Source organism: Trachurus japonicus, chromosome 8, assembly GCF_045865225.1.
Source record: "Trachurus japonicus isolate A0001 chromosome 8, Traja_1.0".
NCBI classification, from domain to species: domain Eukaryota; kingdom Metazoa; phylum Chordata; class Actinopteri; order Carangiformes; family Carangidae; genus Trachurus; species Trachurus japonicus.
Genome location: NC_140914.1, coordinates 14,579,300 through 14,594,410, shown reverse-complemented (window position 1 = coordinate 14,594,410; position 15,111 = coordinate 14,579,300). Strand labels below are relative to the sequence as shown.

General features: G+C 41.2%; 2 protein-coding genes across 9 annotated transcripts in view; one reads left to right on the top strand and one right to left on the bottom strand.

Moving 5' to 3' along the window:
- The window catches only part of aatka (apoptosis-associated tyrosine kinase a), a 32,286-nt gene extending 30,596 nt beyond the window's left edge, over nucleotides 1-1,690 (top strand). For all 4 annotated transcript variants that reach the window (XM_085784110.1, XM_085784109.1, XM_085784108.1 and 1 more), the window contains one exon: nucleotides 7-1,690. In XM_085784110.1, the coding sequence (XP_085640236.1) occupies nucleotides 7-35 (29 nt within the window). In that variant the 3' untranslated portion in view covers nucleotides 36-1,690. The remainder of the gene's footprint in view (nucleotides 1-6) is intronic.
- A 142-nt stretch (nucleotides 1,691-1,832) lies between these two features.
- The window catches only part of LOC146982861 (BAR/IMD domain-containing adapter protein 2-like), a 55,618-nt gene continuing 42,339 nt past the window's right edge, over nucleotides 1,833-15,111 (bottom strand). The window contains exons 7-15 of one of the 5 annotated variants that reach the window (XM_085784117.1): nucleotides 12,298-12,450; nucleotides 10,354-10,596; nucleotides 9,499-9,730; nucleotides 8,709-8,910; nucleotides 8,521-8,589; nucleotides 8,263-8,416; nucleotides 7,982-8,019; nucleotides 3,804-3,846; nucleotides 1,833-3,298 (exon numbers count right to left, since the gene is read on the bottom strand). In XM_085784117.1, the coding sequence (XP_085640243.1) occupies nucleotides 3,819-3,846; nucleotides 7,982-8,019; nucleotides 8,263-8,416; nucleotides 8,521-8,589; nucleotides 8,709-8,910; nucleotides 9,499-9,730; nucleotides 10,354-10,596; nucleotides 12,298-12,450 (1,119 nt within the window). In that variant the 3' untranslated portion in view covers nucleotides 1,833-3,298; nucleotides 3,804-3,818. Of the gene's footprint in view, nucleotides 3,299-3,803; nucleotides 3,847-5,491; nucleotides 6,170-7,981; nucleotides 8,020-8,262; nucleotides 8,417-8,520; nucleotides 8,590-8,708; nucleotides 8,911-9,498; nucleotides 9,731-10,353; nucleotides 10,597-12,297; nucleotides 12,451-15,111 lie in introns of those variants that run through there. The other 4 variants (XM_085784115.1, XM_085784116.1, XM_085784114.1 and 1 more) reach the window with 4 other exon arrangements.

Below are 15,111 nucleotides of genomic sequence, written 5' to 3'. Positions count from 1 at the left end.
CTACAGGGAACAGTGAAGATAGTCCAAAAGACTGAGAGTCCGAAGGCCCTGACTGGAGGAGGATGAGTTCAGGTCCTTTTCAACATGGAAAAAGCAGCATAATTATATCTAGATGTTTTACAGAGTTTTATTTTTATTGACGTTTGGGGCATCTGACTGTGGTGACCCTTTATGAGACTGTGCCTCATATTGTAGTGAAACATCCTCGATGATTTGCACACTTTGTTCTTTATTTTAATTTTGTGATGAAAGAGATATTTAGCTGCTGGTATGGCAACCAGGAAATGGATCCCACATGTGATCATATTATTTGCAGAAAAACTAAAACATCAGTATATTAGTTTTAAACACACAGTATATAACCACTGCTCAATGCAGCATTGATTTCTGTTGGTCACCCTGCAGGTCTTTTAATTTGTGACTTCTAAAGAGAGTAAATATGAATAAAAGGATTTTAAAAAAAATGACGACAGGCATCATAGTTGCTCCTCTCATTGGCTGCCTTGGTCCATTTGCTTACCATTGATTTGGCATTTTTTAAAGACTGTTACGACTCTCATAGTTGGAGCCAGAGAACAATGCTTGATGATTGTTGCATAAGATGCTGCAGTGGATTTCTAAACACAAAATCTGACTCTTTTAAACAGTTGTGGGTGGTGGTGGTTGTGATGGTTTTGTAGAGATGGAGGTGCTGAAACTTCCAATTTAAGTCATATCCAAATGACTCAATACATACAGTACGTTACATATGTAAATGTAACACCGGTGTTATCGCTCCCTAATTGTCACCACCACTCACTCTCTGGTTGATAACAACAGAAAGTATGTCTGCTGTTCCCATATCTGTATGAAGCACTTTGTTGAAGCCAAACTGGGTCGTTATTTGTAGAAGTGTTGCTCAGCATCTCCCCACCCTGGAATGAAATATCTAAATGTGAGATTCCCCCTTCTTTGTGTCCACAGTGCCAGCTACAGGTTCACTTTATTTTTGTGGCATATTAGCTTTGTTCAAATGACATTTCATCAGCAATAGAATGACACCAAAAGGACAGAGTGGTGTTTCTTCACGGTGCAGCGGTGTCCTGTCAATATGCCAGTCATAAATGTTGAATGTCAGTCATCATCTTTACGCATTTTGTTCTACATCTACATATTGCCCATAGTCTCATACATAATGTATTCTATTACAGTTGTGCTGAATGGCTGGGTCAGAAGTGAAATAAAAAATTTAAAAAAAGACATTCAAAAATAGGACATATCTCACATATTGTATGAATGTTATATCAACATGTAGCAGATAGCTTGACTTGAATTACTACTGCTGTATGGACAGCTCCTTCCCTCCCCCTCTCTCTCTTTCTTTCTCTCTCTCTATCCTTCCGTAGCTCAAAGTGCCAATTCTGTTTCCTCTCACCTCGTCTTTTCAGTTGTGCAAGAAGAGAAAAACGTTGCTAGTATTTTTCTACAAGCATTTGAAAAGATGCAATCCAGGGTGATAAGTCTCTCAAATTTGCCAAAGAGATATTACAAGGCCCATTGGCTATAAACATGGCAGACGCCTCTGTTGGAGAAGGTGAAGGTGGGTTGTTCTATGCACCGGTAGTAACATCATTGCTGTTTCCATTTCTCCCTCACTCATGGCTATTGTACTATCCCAAACAAATAAATCCAAATACTTTTTTTCCCCTTGTTTTCTTGTGTTTGTGATATTTATCTGTATTGATGTCCTAGAAGTGCACTTTTCTGTAAAAAAATAAATGAACAAAAATAAGAAATAAATACATAAATTATGAAGACATGACACCACACAACACACAACACATAAAAAGGTATGACGTTTGTGCCCATTTAGATTTATTTTGGACAGGATAATTTATATTCACTTTCTGTACAGTACAGATATAATACAAACAGGAACAAAGGTGAGAAATGGACAAAATGAAAGCTATATAAAAAGTAAAAAAAAATGCATCGGAAACTTGCTGCACAAATGAGCTGTGTAATAAAAGCGCGATCATATCACTCAGTGTAAAGGACTCATCCATGGAAAACTGGCTTGTCATGATGTAACCATTGATTTGTGCAGAGACTTTTTTTCTTGTAGCTCACTGACATCCATACACATACTTCCCATTCCATCACATACAACATCACTGCTATCTCCACATACACACACATACGTATAAATGCCTCTGCTCTACGCTCTCCTCTGTGATGAGTGTATAATACTGAGAATGACCAAAAGCTATGATAATACTGTACCTTATCTCATAAGCTACCACACCCTCAAAGCTAAATATTAAAAAAAAGAAGAAAAAAAAAAAAGAGGACCCATTATGTGTGCACTGTATTTCATCTCCTGGCAGCTTAGATATCACTGAAATTCAAAGAGGAAAAAATAAAGTAGCATTTCAAAATAATATTTCGCAATTTTTTCAGTGGAATTGCAGTTGTACTGTACTGGAGTAGCTATGCCAAAAAATAAAAGATGAATGAAAAAAAAAAAGTAGAAGGCACAGTTCCCACATAGAAAATCTGGGTGTACTGTATCACATCTAGTAAATATAGAGTACTATATCACTTAACAAAAGCAGAATTACAGTTCACTCAGCAACTGTCTAGTTCTAGCTTTCTGTGGTAGTATACAGTCTACACTTCCCAGTCTTCAGTGCATTTTACAGTGATTCACTGAAAACCGTTAGTGAGCATCTTGTATTTATCCTAGTCTCACTTAAAACAACTACTGCAGAGTGTGCCTTCACTGCTAAATAATACTCAAATTAAATTTACAGTGTACAGTGTTGAAGGAAAAACAGCAATCCCATTAGTAGAAGTGCAGATAAGTAATAATGTGACAGCATCACTAGTAAAAACCTATTAGTCAAACCTTATCCACAACTGGTGGGAGCTACTGTAAATAACTAATACAATCTACTGTCACACTCGCACTTGAATGTTCAGGCTGAAACATTCAATGTTTGTGGAAGGAAGCATGTGTGAAACATCACGAGAATTAACTGGACAAATTCTCGTGTGAATTTCCACTGCAGAAGAATAAGACGACGAAGAAAAAACTAGATTCTTAGGACTGTAAAATGGCCTTTGAGGTGTGTTTTTTCCGACCCTCAAATATCAAAACAACTTAAACATGCCGGTGGCAGCCATTTTCTTTCACCCCCTTATGAAAACAAGGGCCCATGAGTGGAGAAAACAGGGGACAGCAGGTCGCTAGTAGAAGATGGGTGCAGATCGGTCATCAGTAAAGGTGGGCCGGAGGTAGACCTCCAGGGAACGGTCACTGTGGGGAGAGGAGGGGTGGGGCAAGGAACAGTGACAATTAGGTTGAACACAATACATGAAAAGTAGAGAAATAACTATGTAACCACACCCAAAAAAAGTCTGCCTTCCTCAAGATTTGTTTTATAAAAAAAAAGAAAAGAAAAGAAAAGATGAGCAAACAGTTGCGGTATCTTTTGTGAGTTTTAGCAAGCATGTGGTGAGAGAACTTTTATGACAAAAAAAGAGGAAAAACAGCTTGAAACAGGCATTCATGCAGGGTTAGTGTCTTATCTATATGATAATAACCAAAATCAGTAAAAAAAATCATCAAATTCTTTTACAACCCAAGGCCTGCTGGACTGACTGAACCAAACGCAGCCATTTCCATAGAGGCCAAAGGACAGAAAAGACCAGTGATTCCCAGCGTCCTACTGCAGCCAGACAGCCGATGACAGCAGAGAGGATAGAGAGAGAAGGAGAAAAGTGATTGGTTGGCTGACAGGCAATGGAGACTGGTGACTTACGGAGGTCCTGTTCCCTCAGAACCGGGACAATTCTGGACCCAAACTGGAAGGTAAAGAGAACCTTTGGGTTTGAATGGCTCATCTCTCAGATCATGCATGGCTCACATTTTGTAACGACACTGCTGGTTAGTCTGGTGCAAGATGAGCATACTGTAGGTTGATTATAATAACAACTAACTGAAATGACGGATGGAAAACAGAAGTACACATTTGCATGCTCAACATGCCATACACAGTCCTATGCACTCCTTTTCAAATCCTCAACTACTACAAGAGAATGCATCTGCAGCTCCTCTTGGTGGACACACACTTAACTATGCAATGCAGTCAACAGGCAGGTGTGTCAGCACACTGTCATCTTTATAAACCAAACACAAGCCAAAAGAATATCTAAATTACAACTGCCAACCCCACCCCCATCCGCAAAACAAAAAAAAAAGAAAAAAAGAAGGTAAGCAGGCAGGTTGAGTTCAGATTCTCAAAATACGCATACTCTACACAACACCACCACACACACACAGACACACACATCGACACAAAGAGCAGCTCAGATGCAATGGGTGTCACTGTGGGGAGGGGCAAGGGTGAAACCGCATGCATTGGACACAGCTGTGGTTTAGGATGTTTCACACAGAGGTGGCAGTGTTGGGGTAAAGGAAGTTATGGTGTGGTGTGGGGTAAGGGTCGATCTGAGGAATTCAGAGGTTTGAAAAACTTTAAAACAAGGAAAATAAATCCAACAAAACTGAAAATGTCATCATCACCAACAGAACAGATTTCTCTCCAGACCAGACTGTTTATTAATATATAGAGATATGTTTTATTTAGAATACCTTTGTAAAAAGTCACCATACATTCAAGGTCAATTTGTAGTATCACATTTGTCTGGTTTCCCTCCACAGCATGCATATGATAAACACTTCAACTAATCAGTAGTTTCTCGTTGTTTCTGCAAATATTGTTTTTTTTTTCTTTCCCTTTTTTCTGTTTTCATTTTTTTTTTTACAAGGACAATAAAGTTTTGAAAAGAAAAGACCAAAGAAACTACATAGCCACTCAGGGAATACAATCATAAATAACACTGAGAGCTGCAGGAGCCGTGGTTGTCCGTTTAACCTATAACTAATTCACAGCTGTTATTTTGAGGATACTCAAAAAAATAAAAAATAAATTATAGACGAAAAGCCTCCGTCCAAACTCACTGTGGCTTCAGAAAAAGAAAAAAGAAAAAAAGAAAAACCCAAAACATTACTGGCGTGAGGCTTTTTATTTGAATTGACAAATTTGGCAGTACTTTAAGCCAAGAATGGCGGGGGAAAAATAAATAATGTTTCTGTGGGATTGAGTTTTATATAAGTTCAGTAAAAAACTTTTGCAATGACCATAATACTGTGCGATTTGGTGGACTGACGTAAACAATTTATATATTTATATATCTAGAGATATAATATATATATAGACTGTATATTCTTGAAGCTCATGTGGAAAAGTTGCTTCATTGTACATAAAGTCTGTTTTTAATAGAAAAAAAAAGATAAGCAAAGTAAGGCAAATATGACACACCCTCTGGACGGAAAATCATGTCTAGCAATGACACAAGGAAGCACAGCGCGACCTACGGGATCTCTCAGAACAGAAACATAGTAATCTGCTGCACAGCCTTACTGTACTTTGAACAAAGCTTTGTGTTTTTTTTTTCTCTTTTCTTTTTTGAGCGTGTGTGTTAGTTGGGTGGGAACTTGATAATACTGGGCCCACGTGTGCTTAAAAAGGCCATTCAGCCAGTGGCTTTTAGAACAACGACATTGAAGTCTTTTGGCACTTGTACAGTACATGAACATGTCCTTTAGTTTGACGAAATGACACAACCATGTACATGCATGAAAGACAAGCAGTAGCAAAGGCAGTCTCTTGAGAGATCAGTCCATGATGGTGGACTGTGATCAGAGATCAGAGTATTCAGAGTCCATATCGCTGCATGCCGAGCAGGTAGGGCCCGCTCTGGCTCTCTCGCTCAACGCAATCCTCCACCCACCAACCGCTACTGTCCACACCGACACCACCAGCGGCAGCACCCAGGATGGACGGAAGGAGGAAAAGGAGGGACCCGGGGAGGAAGAGAGGACAGAAAGGAGGGATGAAACTGGCCTCTTCCACTTGGAGAAGAAGGGGTGTGCGTGGAGGCAGGAGGAGGAGGAGGAGGAGGAGGAGAGGTGGAGATAAGTGGACAGGAGGGAGGAGGCTAAGAGGAGGGGAAAGATGGGGAGGAAGAGGAGGAAGAGGCCCCTGTGCTATCCGGAGCTGTCTGTGTCTGTCTGTATGTCTGTTCTCACACAGTCGAAATCAATTTGCCATCAGGACTGTCACTGTGGAACAAAGAGAGAAGGAAGCTTGCCAGGTCGGACACACTCAGAGAGAAATGAAGACAAGACAGGCACAAGGAGGCAGAGTAGAGTTTAGGAGAAATGTAGGTGGGGTCAGAAAAAAATCGACTTTAGCCCACCTACAGCTACAACTCCAAACACACCTGCCGTGATCAGGAAGATTGGACTTCCAATTCCCTCATCAACACTTTTATTATCCACAAATGTTTTTGTCGCCCACATTAAAAACAAATTTTATAAAGGTTTGCACTCCACCAGTCACTGACGAGTTGACATAATTGTTCAAGTTACTGTTGATGAGAAAATCATCAAGTCATCTCCTTAGCTGGAGGGATGTAGTGTTAAGATTAGTCTGTTGGGGGTGAATACACCCTACAGGACAGTGTTGTTTCAAAAATACTGATACAGAAAAATACACGCACACACACACACGCACACACACACACACACACACACACACACACACACACACTCAGAGCAGACGAGTGTATGCAAAAAACAGCTTGACACTGGAGCCCAAGAGCCCCAGGCTGGCAAGCAGTGATGACTGAGATGAGGTCAGCATGATGTCTACTGTCACAACGTGTACTCCACCAAACACAAGTGCACAACATACACCCAAGGCCATTTCTCTCTCATCTCTCTCTCTCTCACACACACATAAACGACACACACATTTCTGTACATGCACACAAGAATGTAGTCCCTGATTGGACAGAAACAGGCACAGCATAATTACTGACCCTAACCTCACAACCTAAGTGAGTCAGCAAGGACTTGATAGGATTACAGTTAAAAAAAAAAAATACACTGGGCCAAGAGCACTCTGACTATGAACTGAGACACTGACCCTGCTACACTGCACTCATTACTTTAAAGAGCTATTAAAAAAAGAAAAGAAAAGAAAAGGAAACTAAAGTAAATTAATCAAGAGCAAAGAAGAAAGGACAAAGAAGGCAGTAAGAAATATTCAAAAGAAACAAGGTGCGTACAACTGACAAGATGGTGATTTTGAAACTGCAGCAAAATTAATTAAAATGTATCACTTGAGCTTAACTATTATAGTCCTCATAAGTCCTGAAGTGATGGAACAGTCTAAGTCATTAAATGAAGCGAACAAAGCTGAACCTCTTCTTGGTCTAGTCTCTATGATGTCAGGATTTGCTGTTTTCATCTGTTTCGTATCACTGGAAATTGATTATCTTTGTGTTTCAGACAAAACTAGTTTTTTGCAGACAGATAAAGGAAACTGCGTCTCAGTGAGAAATGAAAGAAGAAGAAAAAAACAGAGCAAATTATAATGAAAAAAAAAATCCAACCATTTCAGCCTTACTGCTCACATTGCAAAAATATAAGTGTGTGTAGTTAGTTTCAGGGAAATATAATTATAATATAATATAGCATCACAATTCCATACTACAATTTAATCCTTTAAAAGTATATACATTACAACTATTTCCATTTCCAATATCATCAGCAGCACCTAGAACAACCTCCATACTGACTCAGAGTGAGTACAGCATGTGTGTATACAAACTCACTGTGTGTATACAGCACTGAATTGGGACACTGCATATCTTAAGCAGTTGCCTTGCTGTCTCTTCAGTGTTACAGCTTGTGAGCGCAGTAGCTCAAGTAAAATGTAATTTATCTGAGCTCTCATGCCTGCTTCTTCTTAGGCAGACTCAGCTCTGCGCTTCCACTAAACTATCCAAATTAAGCACTTCAGATGGCAGCAGCAGTCATACAAGTGTCAGTCATTTCTTAAAAGGGCAGGGCAGAAGAGGCACTTACCTTGTGGCAAAGCGACCGTCATAATCCTCAATAGCAGGCTGAAAAGATAAAAGTGGCATTCTTTTACTTTGTGTGCTTGTATGTCTGGATTTGACGTGCCTGCTGTACTTGGATACAAACACTAGGTGGCAGCAGACGCTGAGCAAAAGTATCCTCCTCACTTACTGCAGGATTACTCATATCCAATTATACAACATAAGACTAAACCAGATGGGAGGCTACAAATTAAGTGTGCGAGCGTAACAAGTGTAGAAACTGTATTGTTCACACATGTTACCTACCTGTGTGCCAAAGCCTGCCATGCTATAGGGGCGTGGGCGGGTCTGTGCTAGGCTCTGTGCCAGCAGCCGGGCGGTCAGGCCGTAGTCAGGTGTGGGCAGTGATCCATCGTTCTCCAACAGGTTCCCTGTGCTGCTACTTTTCCCATGGTGCAAACTGGGGAGGTAGAGAAGACCAAGGATTAACACGTGGACTCGTTTGGGGCGAAGACACACTGCTGGGGATATGCGTGAAAAAAAAAAAAAAAAAAAGCAACATACTTCACTCTGAGCTTCTCATTGTCGCTTTCAGGGAGCACACGTGTGTAGGAGAATGGGAACCAGCCACGCCTGAGAAAGGTGAAGATCTTATGAATCGTATATTCGTACTTTTTCCTGCACTGGAATGCGCGGGGAATATTTATTCACCTTACTGTATGGAAACAGGCAGAACTGAATAAAATGCTTACATCTTGTTCTTTTCGTTCTCGCCATAGTGCCAGCCGTCGCGGGCTTCAGGCACTAGCAGGGTAATGATGTCTCCTTCGGCAAAGCTGAGCAAGGTGCTGTTGTCACCTGCGGCATGGGAGAAGATGGCCTGGACACGGGAGCGCCCGTTCTTTTCCAGGCCTGCTGCCATGGAACTGGACCTGGGAAGGGTCCGTGTCTCACCTGAGGAGTTTGCAGACGGACACAACGGTCACACACACAACAAACACTATGTAACAGTTGAAAATACCAGAGTCACATAAGCTCTGAGACACTAAATCTTTAGGCTCAAACCGCAGCCAGGCAGATGTTCTAAATTTAGTAATATTGTAAACGTGCCTTTGTATAGCATTTGAAAACATCCATACATTGCTGCTGGATTATCTGGTATAATCACCATAAACATATGTGACAATAGTTGAAATGATGATGCCAATATTTCTCACAAATCTCTCCCTTTTGAGATATTGGGACTAGAAAAAAAATCTGTTCTCACCCTTCCCACAGAACTTAACAGCTGAAGTGAGAATAAATGTGAACATACCATTGATACAATGTTGCTGACAATGTTTATATGATGCTTCTCAATATATTTCAAAGTTAAATGAGAGAAATCATTTCGGTGCACAGTTTGACGTCCCGTCTCGCTGCGGCACTGCTGCTGCTGCTGCTGCTGCTGCTGCTGCTGCTGCTGCTGCTGCTGCTGCTGCTGCTGCTGCTGCTGCTGCTGCTCATTAAAGTGTAGTGAGGAGCGTTGGGATGTCGTCTTACCCACGGGGTTCTTATTCTTGGCGGGGGCAGGCCTGCGCACAGGGAGGGTGTTGGAGTAGACATCGCTGACCTGTCTCTGAGGCTGAGCCTGGGACTGGCCTTGTGCTTGGGTCTGAGGGGATGAAGGCCTGACTTGAGACACAGACATCGTCCCCCCATCTGTCCAATATTCCTCGCCGTGGACTCCCGTTGTCCCGTTGACCATGGACATACCATCGGGACCCATCAGCCTCTGGAATAAACATGCAGACTTATTCAATAATGAAATAGGGGGGAGAAAAAAGGGCTTTTCCTGTAATAGAACAGCAGCCATTTTGAAATATGTAGCTGAAGCTGAAGCGATGATGTGTGTTTAGATTAACATTTGTGCCTTCATCTCGATAAAGAAGACAAATCATAACTCTGGAGTTGACTTGGGAGGATTTAAGTCTAGTGAGAGTTCTTCTAGGTTTCATCTGTCAGCTGCTGCTGCCCGCCATGAAATGTAGACTCTACACAGCTCATTAGGCTGAGCGGCATCTTTAAACTGAGCGTCTCTCTGATTTGCTTCTTTATGAAGGGCTAAAGGAGGATGAGCTGACATTAGGACAGAAGTCTTAGCTCCTTCACTGTGGTACTGCTGCAGAAAACCAAGTGCAGTAATCCCAGGCATTTTACACATTTCCCTTTAAAGATACCAGGTCATGTGAGTGTAAAACACCATTTTATCTCTGTGTCATGTCAACCTGACTTCTAATGAGTGGGTTAGTAATCATTTGATTATCTGTGTAAGAAAACAGCATATTGATTCTGACCCAATTAAAGAAATAAAGAAATAAATGTGGCATGTTTTCAACCCCCATCCCCCTTTCTCACCGCTGGATGTCCGAGGCCGCTGCCCATGAAGACGGCCAGCTCTGGGGGCACAGGTAGAGGCTGGGCTCCAGGGATGGGGTCTGAGATGACCAGGTTGGATTTGGAGCTATGCAGGGGGCTTGTCCCCCCGAGGGCGGCCGAGCCCATCTGCTGGGCTAGGAGCATGGCCCTCTCTGGCAGCTTGTTGGGGTCTGAGCAGGCCTGTTGCCAAACTGGGATCTTCTGAGTCAAAAGGTCTTTACCCTGAAAGGAGGAAGAAGACACTGATGAAACACAAGGAAAAAATGGGGTAGAAACGTAAAGGGTGGAAAAAACATCCTCAGTTCTTTGTCTAACCATTGTCCTCCTTATTCTCTAAAATAACAATTGGTCCTCATGAGTTTTCCTCACTGTGTGTCCCTGACCACTGGCCTTTACACAGTTATGATAATTTTCTGCGTGGGTGAACCAGTGGGACACACAGACACACAACCAAGCTGCCCACTGCAGCATCTCACAGCCTGTGGACACAGCTATACTACAGACATAGAGTTTGATGCATAGAATTCATAGAATTATGAGTGCACAATTTATATATTCACACACACAGAAAACATGTGTCCCTTTGTATGTGCTGATTTGTAGCTCTCATCATGCCTTCCTTTCTTCCTCAGACACACACACACAAAGACACACACACACTACGAACCCTCTGGGAGAGGGTTCTTCAGTTTGCTGAAGGTGAACTCTTCCCACGCACACCCCCAATCCTGATTAATGACTAGACTCCATGTTGAAAAACTAGGCAGAAGCACAGTCCACACACACACACACACACACACACACACACAGTCCACATCCTGAGGCTGGCAGTTCACATCTACCAGTGATCCCAGGAGACTGATGTAGTCCATTACCCAAGAATTTGATTCGTGGGTAATGGAGAGGCATACAGTATATTTGTGTAACACACAGAGACATTAAAAAAAGGAAGAAAAAAATCCTGCTTAATAACATTATTTTTTGGACTGTTAAAAGGGGAAATCTTTGCTTCAAATAGCAGCAACAATGTGAAGACAATGAAGTATAATGAATTCTTTAGTGACTTTGCAAACGATTTGGATGAGAGACATTCTGCAATTGCTGTTGCGTCCGTTGCACTGAGCTTTATCTTCAATCCAACAATCGTCTGGATTTCACATTTTGATGCTTTTTCCTATTAAAGTGGTTCACGAGTTGAGCGAGCGAAGCAGTCATCTACACAAAAAGGTGGAGAGACACTCGATGGTGCAGTGATGGATCACAGCTTCAGATATGCCCGTCAGCTGGGCATTGTCTGCAGTCTTAATGAATTTTTAAAATGAAGAGGACCCCAATGAGCGGTCAAAGCTAATGTGACTTTGAATTATAGATCTCCTACAGTAGTATGCTCCTTTGGTTTAACAGTGGTCACCAGCAGGTGAGCTCCAAATAACACAGAGATGACAGATGGAGAGTGGTTGACTGTGATCGGCACAAAGGGAATGAGTTGAGTGTTTGAAATTGACCTAACGAGCACTAACAACATGACTGTTTTTAGTTGACGTACTGTATCAAACATATTGGGAGCAGACTAAACTCCACTACTCACTGAGGTGCCACTGAAAACAAGTGTTTTATATTAAAGCCCTTTTTCATGGAAATAGTAAGTCATTTTGGCAATAAACTCATCATTGGTAATGATAGGGAAAAACCCCGTACAATGTTCTGCCAAAGGTCACACGCAGTTTAAATATTTCAAATGAGAGATGAACGGCTTATTAAGTCATAGATATATTTATGCTTTAAAATATATTTTTAAGTATTGACTTCAATGGCTGCTGTAAAGCTCAGCTGAAAACATTAAACATATCTTCATCCACTCTAATTCTTTGATAGTTGAAGTATCTTCTTGATGCTCACTGCTCAGATGACACTGGGACTCACCTTGCCATGGTAGGCGCTGCTGTTCTTGGCCACAGCACACTGGCGGTCCACCAGGAAGCAGTACCTGCGACGCTCCTCGGACAAGGCTGTTTTATATCCCTCAGCGATGAAGGTGTCCAGCTCGGTCTGCTTACTGCTGATGGTCTCCACAAACTGCAGGGGACAAGAAGACAAAATGTTCAATTTACAATGTGGGACATGTTTGTTAGATATAAATGATAAATGCACCTTTTTTTCTTATACCTAGTTATTATTTCTTTTGATACTAGAGTAGAGTTCTCTGCTGATGTTGCTAGAAATTGATCTGGTCACTTACATCTGGGGGAAAAAAATGCCTGAAGCCATTTTTCTCATTACTGTAGGTAGGTAAGGTCAGTGGACAAAAGGTCTGACAAAAACAGTGTCCAAGCAGCTGGCTAACATCCAAGTCATCTATCTTTTTTTTTTTTTTTTTTTTTTAAATAAAAAACTACCTCACATTCACACAATTACACACATTCACACCTACAGTACGAGCCACTCGGTGAACCACAGTCTTGTACTGTCAATCTCTGCATAGCTTCACTGGACCAATTATAGTTGTGCAAGGAGAGAGCCTCACTCTTACTCAGTAACTTTCTCTGGGCAGATTTTCCCTGCCGAGTGCAACCGAGGCGAGGCAATTATGACTGAAGATTCCCGTGGTGTGGAGGAGGAACTGCTCACAAAGACCCACTAATCCATTTTACAAGTGGGACAACAACAAATAACAGGTGTGGTAATATATGTGTGTGTGTGAGAGTGAGAAGAAGTTTGTCATCAGTTTGTCTTAACCTGAGCTTTCTAGAAACCACATGGGTCAGTGACATGGAGTCACATTTTGAAGAACAATCGGCATTTAGATGTTTTTTTTATGTGCATGCACTTGTCAGGTGCCGCGTTCACCAACTGCAGATTTTGCATATCGTTAGCTGAAAGTTTGAGACAGTGCTCGTCTCAAAGTAGGTCGACTGAGCCCAGTTTCGTGGCTTTGATACTGTAACATCTGCTGATAAACACTGACCTAGAAGAGAGTGTTATATTTACTGACGTCGGTTTGATGTCAACTTTTCTTGGGGGTATTAGTAGGTTTGAGGTTGGGGGGGGGGGCTTCTCACATATAGTTTGAATCATGTAACCATACACACATAGGTTTCCATTGGTAAACAAGTTAACATGCTTGACTTATTATGACTAAATAATGACTTTATACTAAATATTGACATTTAAAGCACGGAACATGTCACTTTGGAAATATTAACCTGGATCAGCTGATATCATTCGATTACTTAATGTGTGAAACTCCATGACTACTGCTGTAGTGAAATCAACATGAAAACTACAAACATGCAACGTGTTAAAAAAAAAAGAAGTAAGCTAAATAATTAAAGTCATAAACCTGTGATAAAACAAGACCTAACCTTAGTATTGATTAGTATTTGAACACTGGTCTTATACCCATAATATATAACTGGCCAACTGTATCACTGTTAATTGCTTCGTTTGACTATTTGTCTTGTTCTGGGTCTTTTCTGTGTGGAGTTTGCATGTTCTTCCAAAGACATGTACACTCAGTTAATTGACAACTGTTTGTATAATTGTATAATAGTATCAATTTTTTTGTTGTTGTTTGTTTTTTCTGTTGTTGTCTTTTTTTTAGACTGCACACGACATGCACATGTATCTCAATATAGCATTTTATCCTACTCTCTATCTGTAGTGTATTGTGGTCTTAATTACACTATGTAAACGCCCATCAAGGGACAAGAGTTGAAAACTGGCAAAACCTACACATCAGTTTTGTGCTTTTCATTGGAATTCTGTTCAATTGTATTTGTCCATATGAAATAAATTAATTAACTAAAACTGTAATATTACATCACTGGTTTCTGTCTCAATGGCAGAGAAGAGGAAACTGACAATCCATGTTGTTGTTGTTGGTGGTGCTGGTTTAGTGTTCTCAACGCACTGGAGCTCAGTTTAGAAAGCTTTACATCATATTGCACTGGTGCTGTGCTCCTGTTGTGTTAGCACACAGTGCAGATATATTTCATCTAACAACCAACAAGAGTACATGGCTGCCTACCAGCTAACAGGACACAAGGTTACTTCACTGGAATTCCAATGAAGGAATAAATGATAGTGAACACAAACGCCTTGAGGGATGGCCTTTTGCATTAGCGCTGGAAGAAATCCACCTACACCATTACACAAATCCACGCAGCCCAGTTGTCAAATCAAGCCACGGGAAGGATGAAAGTATGATGAGCGCAGCCTGACCTTATTCTGCTTGCTCTGTACAAGCTCAGGCTCATATTAAATGCTTTGAAATGGGTTCAGTTTAGTTGCTTTTGGTTTTTTAAAGAGGCAAAAGTGTTGAGTTGAGCGTCATCTCAACAAGGTAGGTTGTAAAAGGAGGAGCAAAGTCATGCTACTGAAGATATGCCACTCGAACAGTTTTTTTTTTCCTGCTTCCTGTCTTTTTCTTTGCTGTGAAAAAGTTAAAGATAGTGATTCTGTTTTGGCATGAGTCATACTCTATACTGCAGAGGAAGAATAAAGAGAGGAGGGAGGAAGGCAGAGAGAGATATGCTGTAGTGAAGAACACACACACACATATACACACACACACACACAGCTGGACGCTCAGTTAATAACATTTGTGAATGGCTCTTTGGTTATACCAAGGAAGTCGCCAAACAACCATTTAAAAGAACAGAACCAACATGCAGTAGCTTCCACTTCCCCTCCACACCTCTCACTCTCGTCTCTGTGTCGGAGTGACCCTTTTGTTTT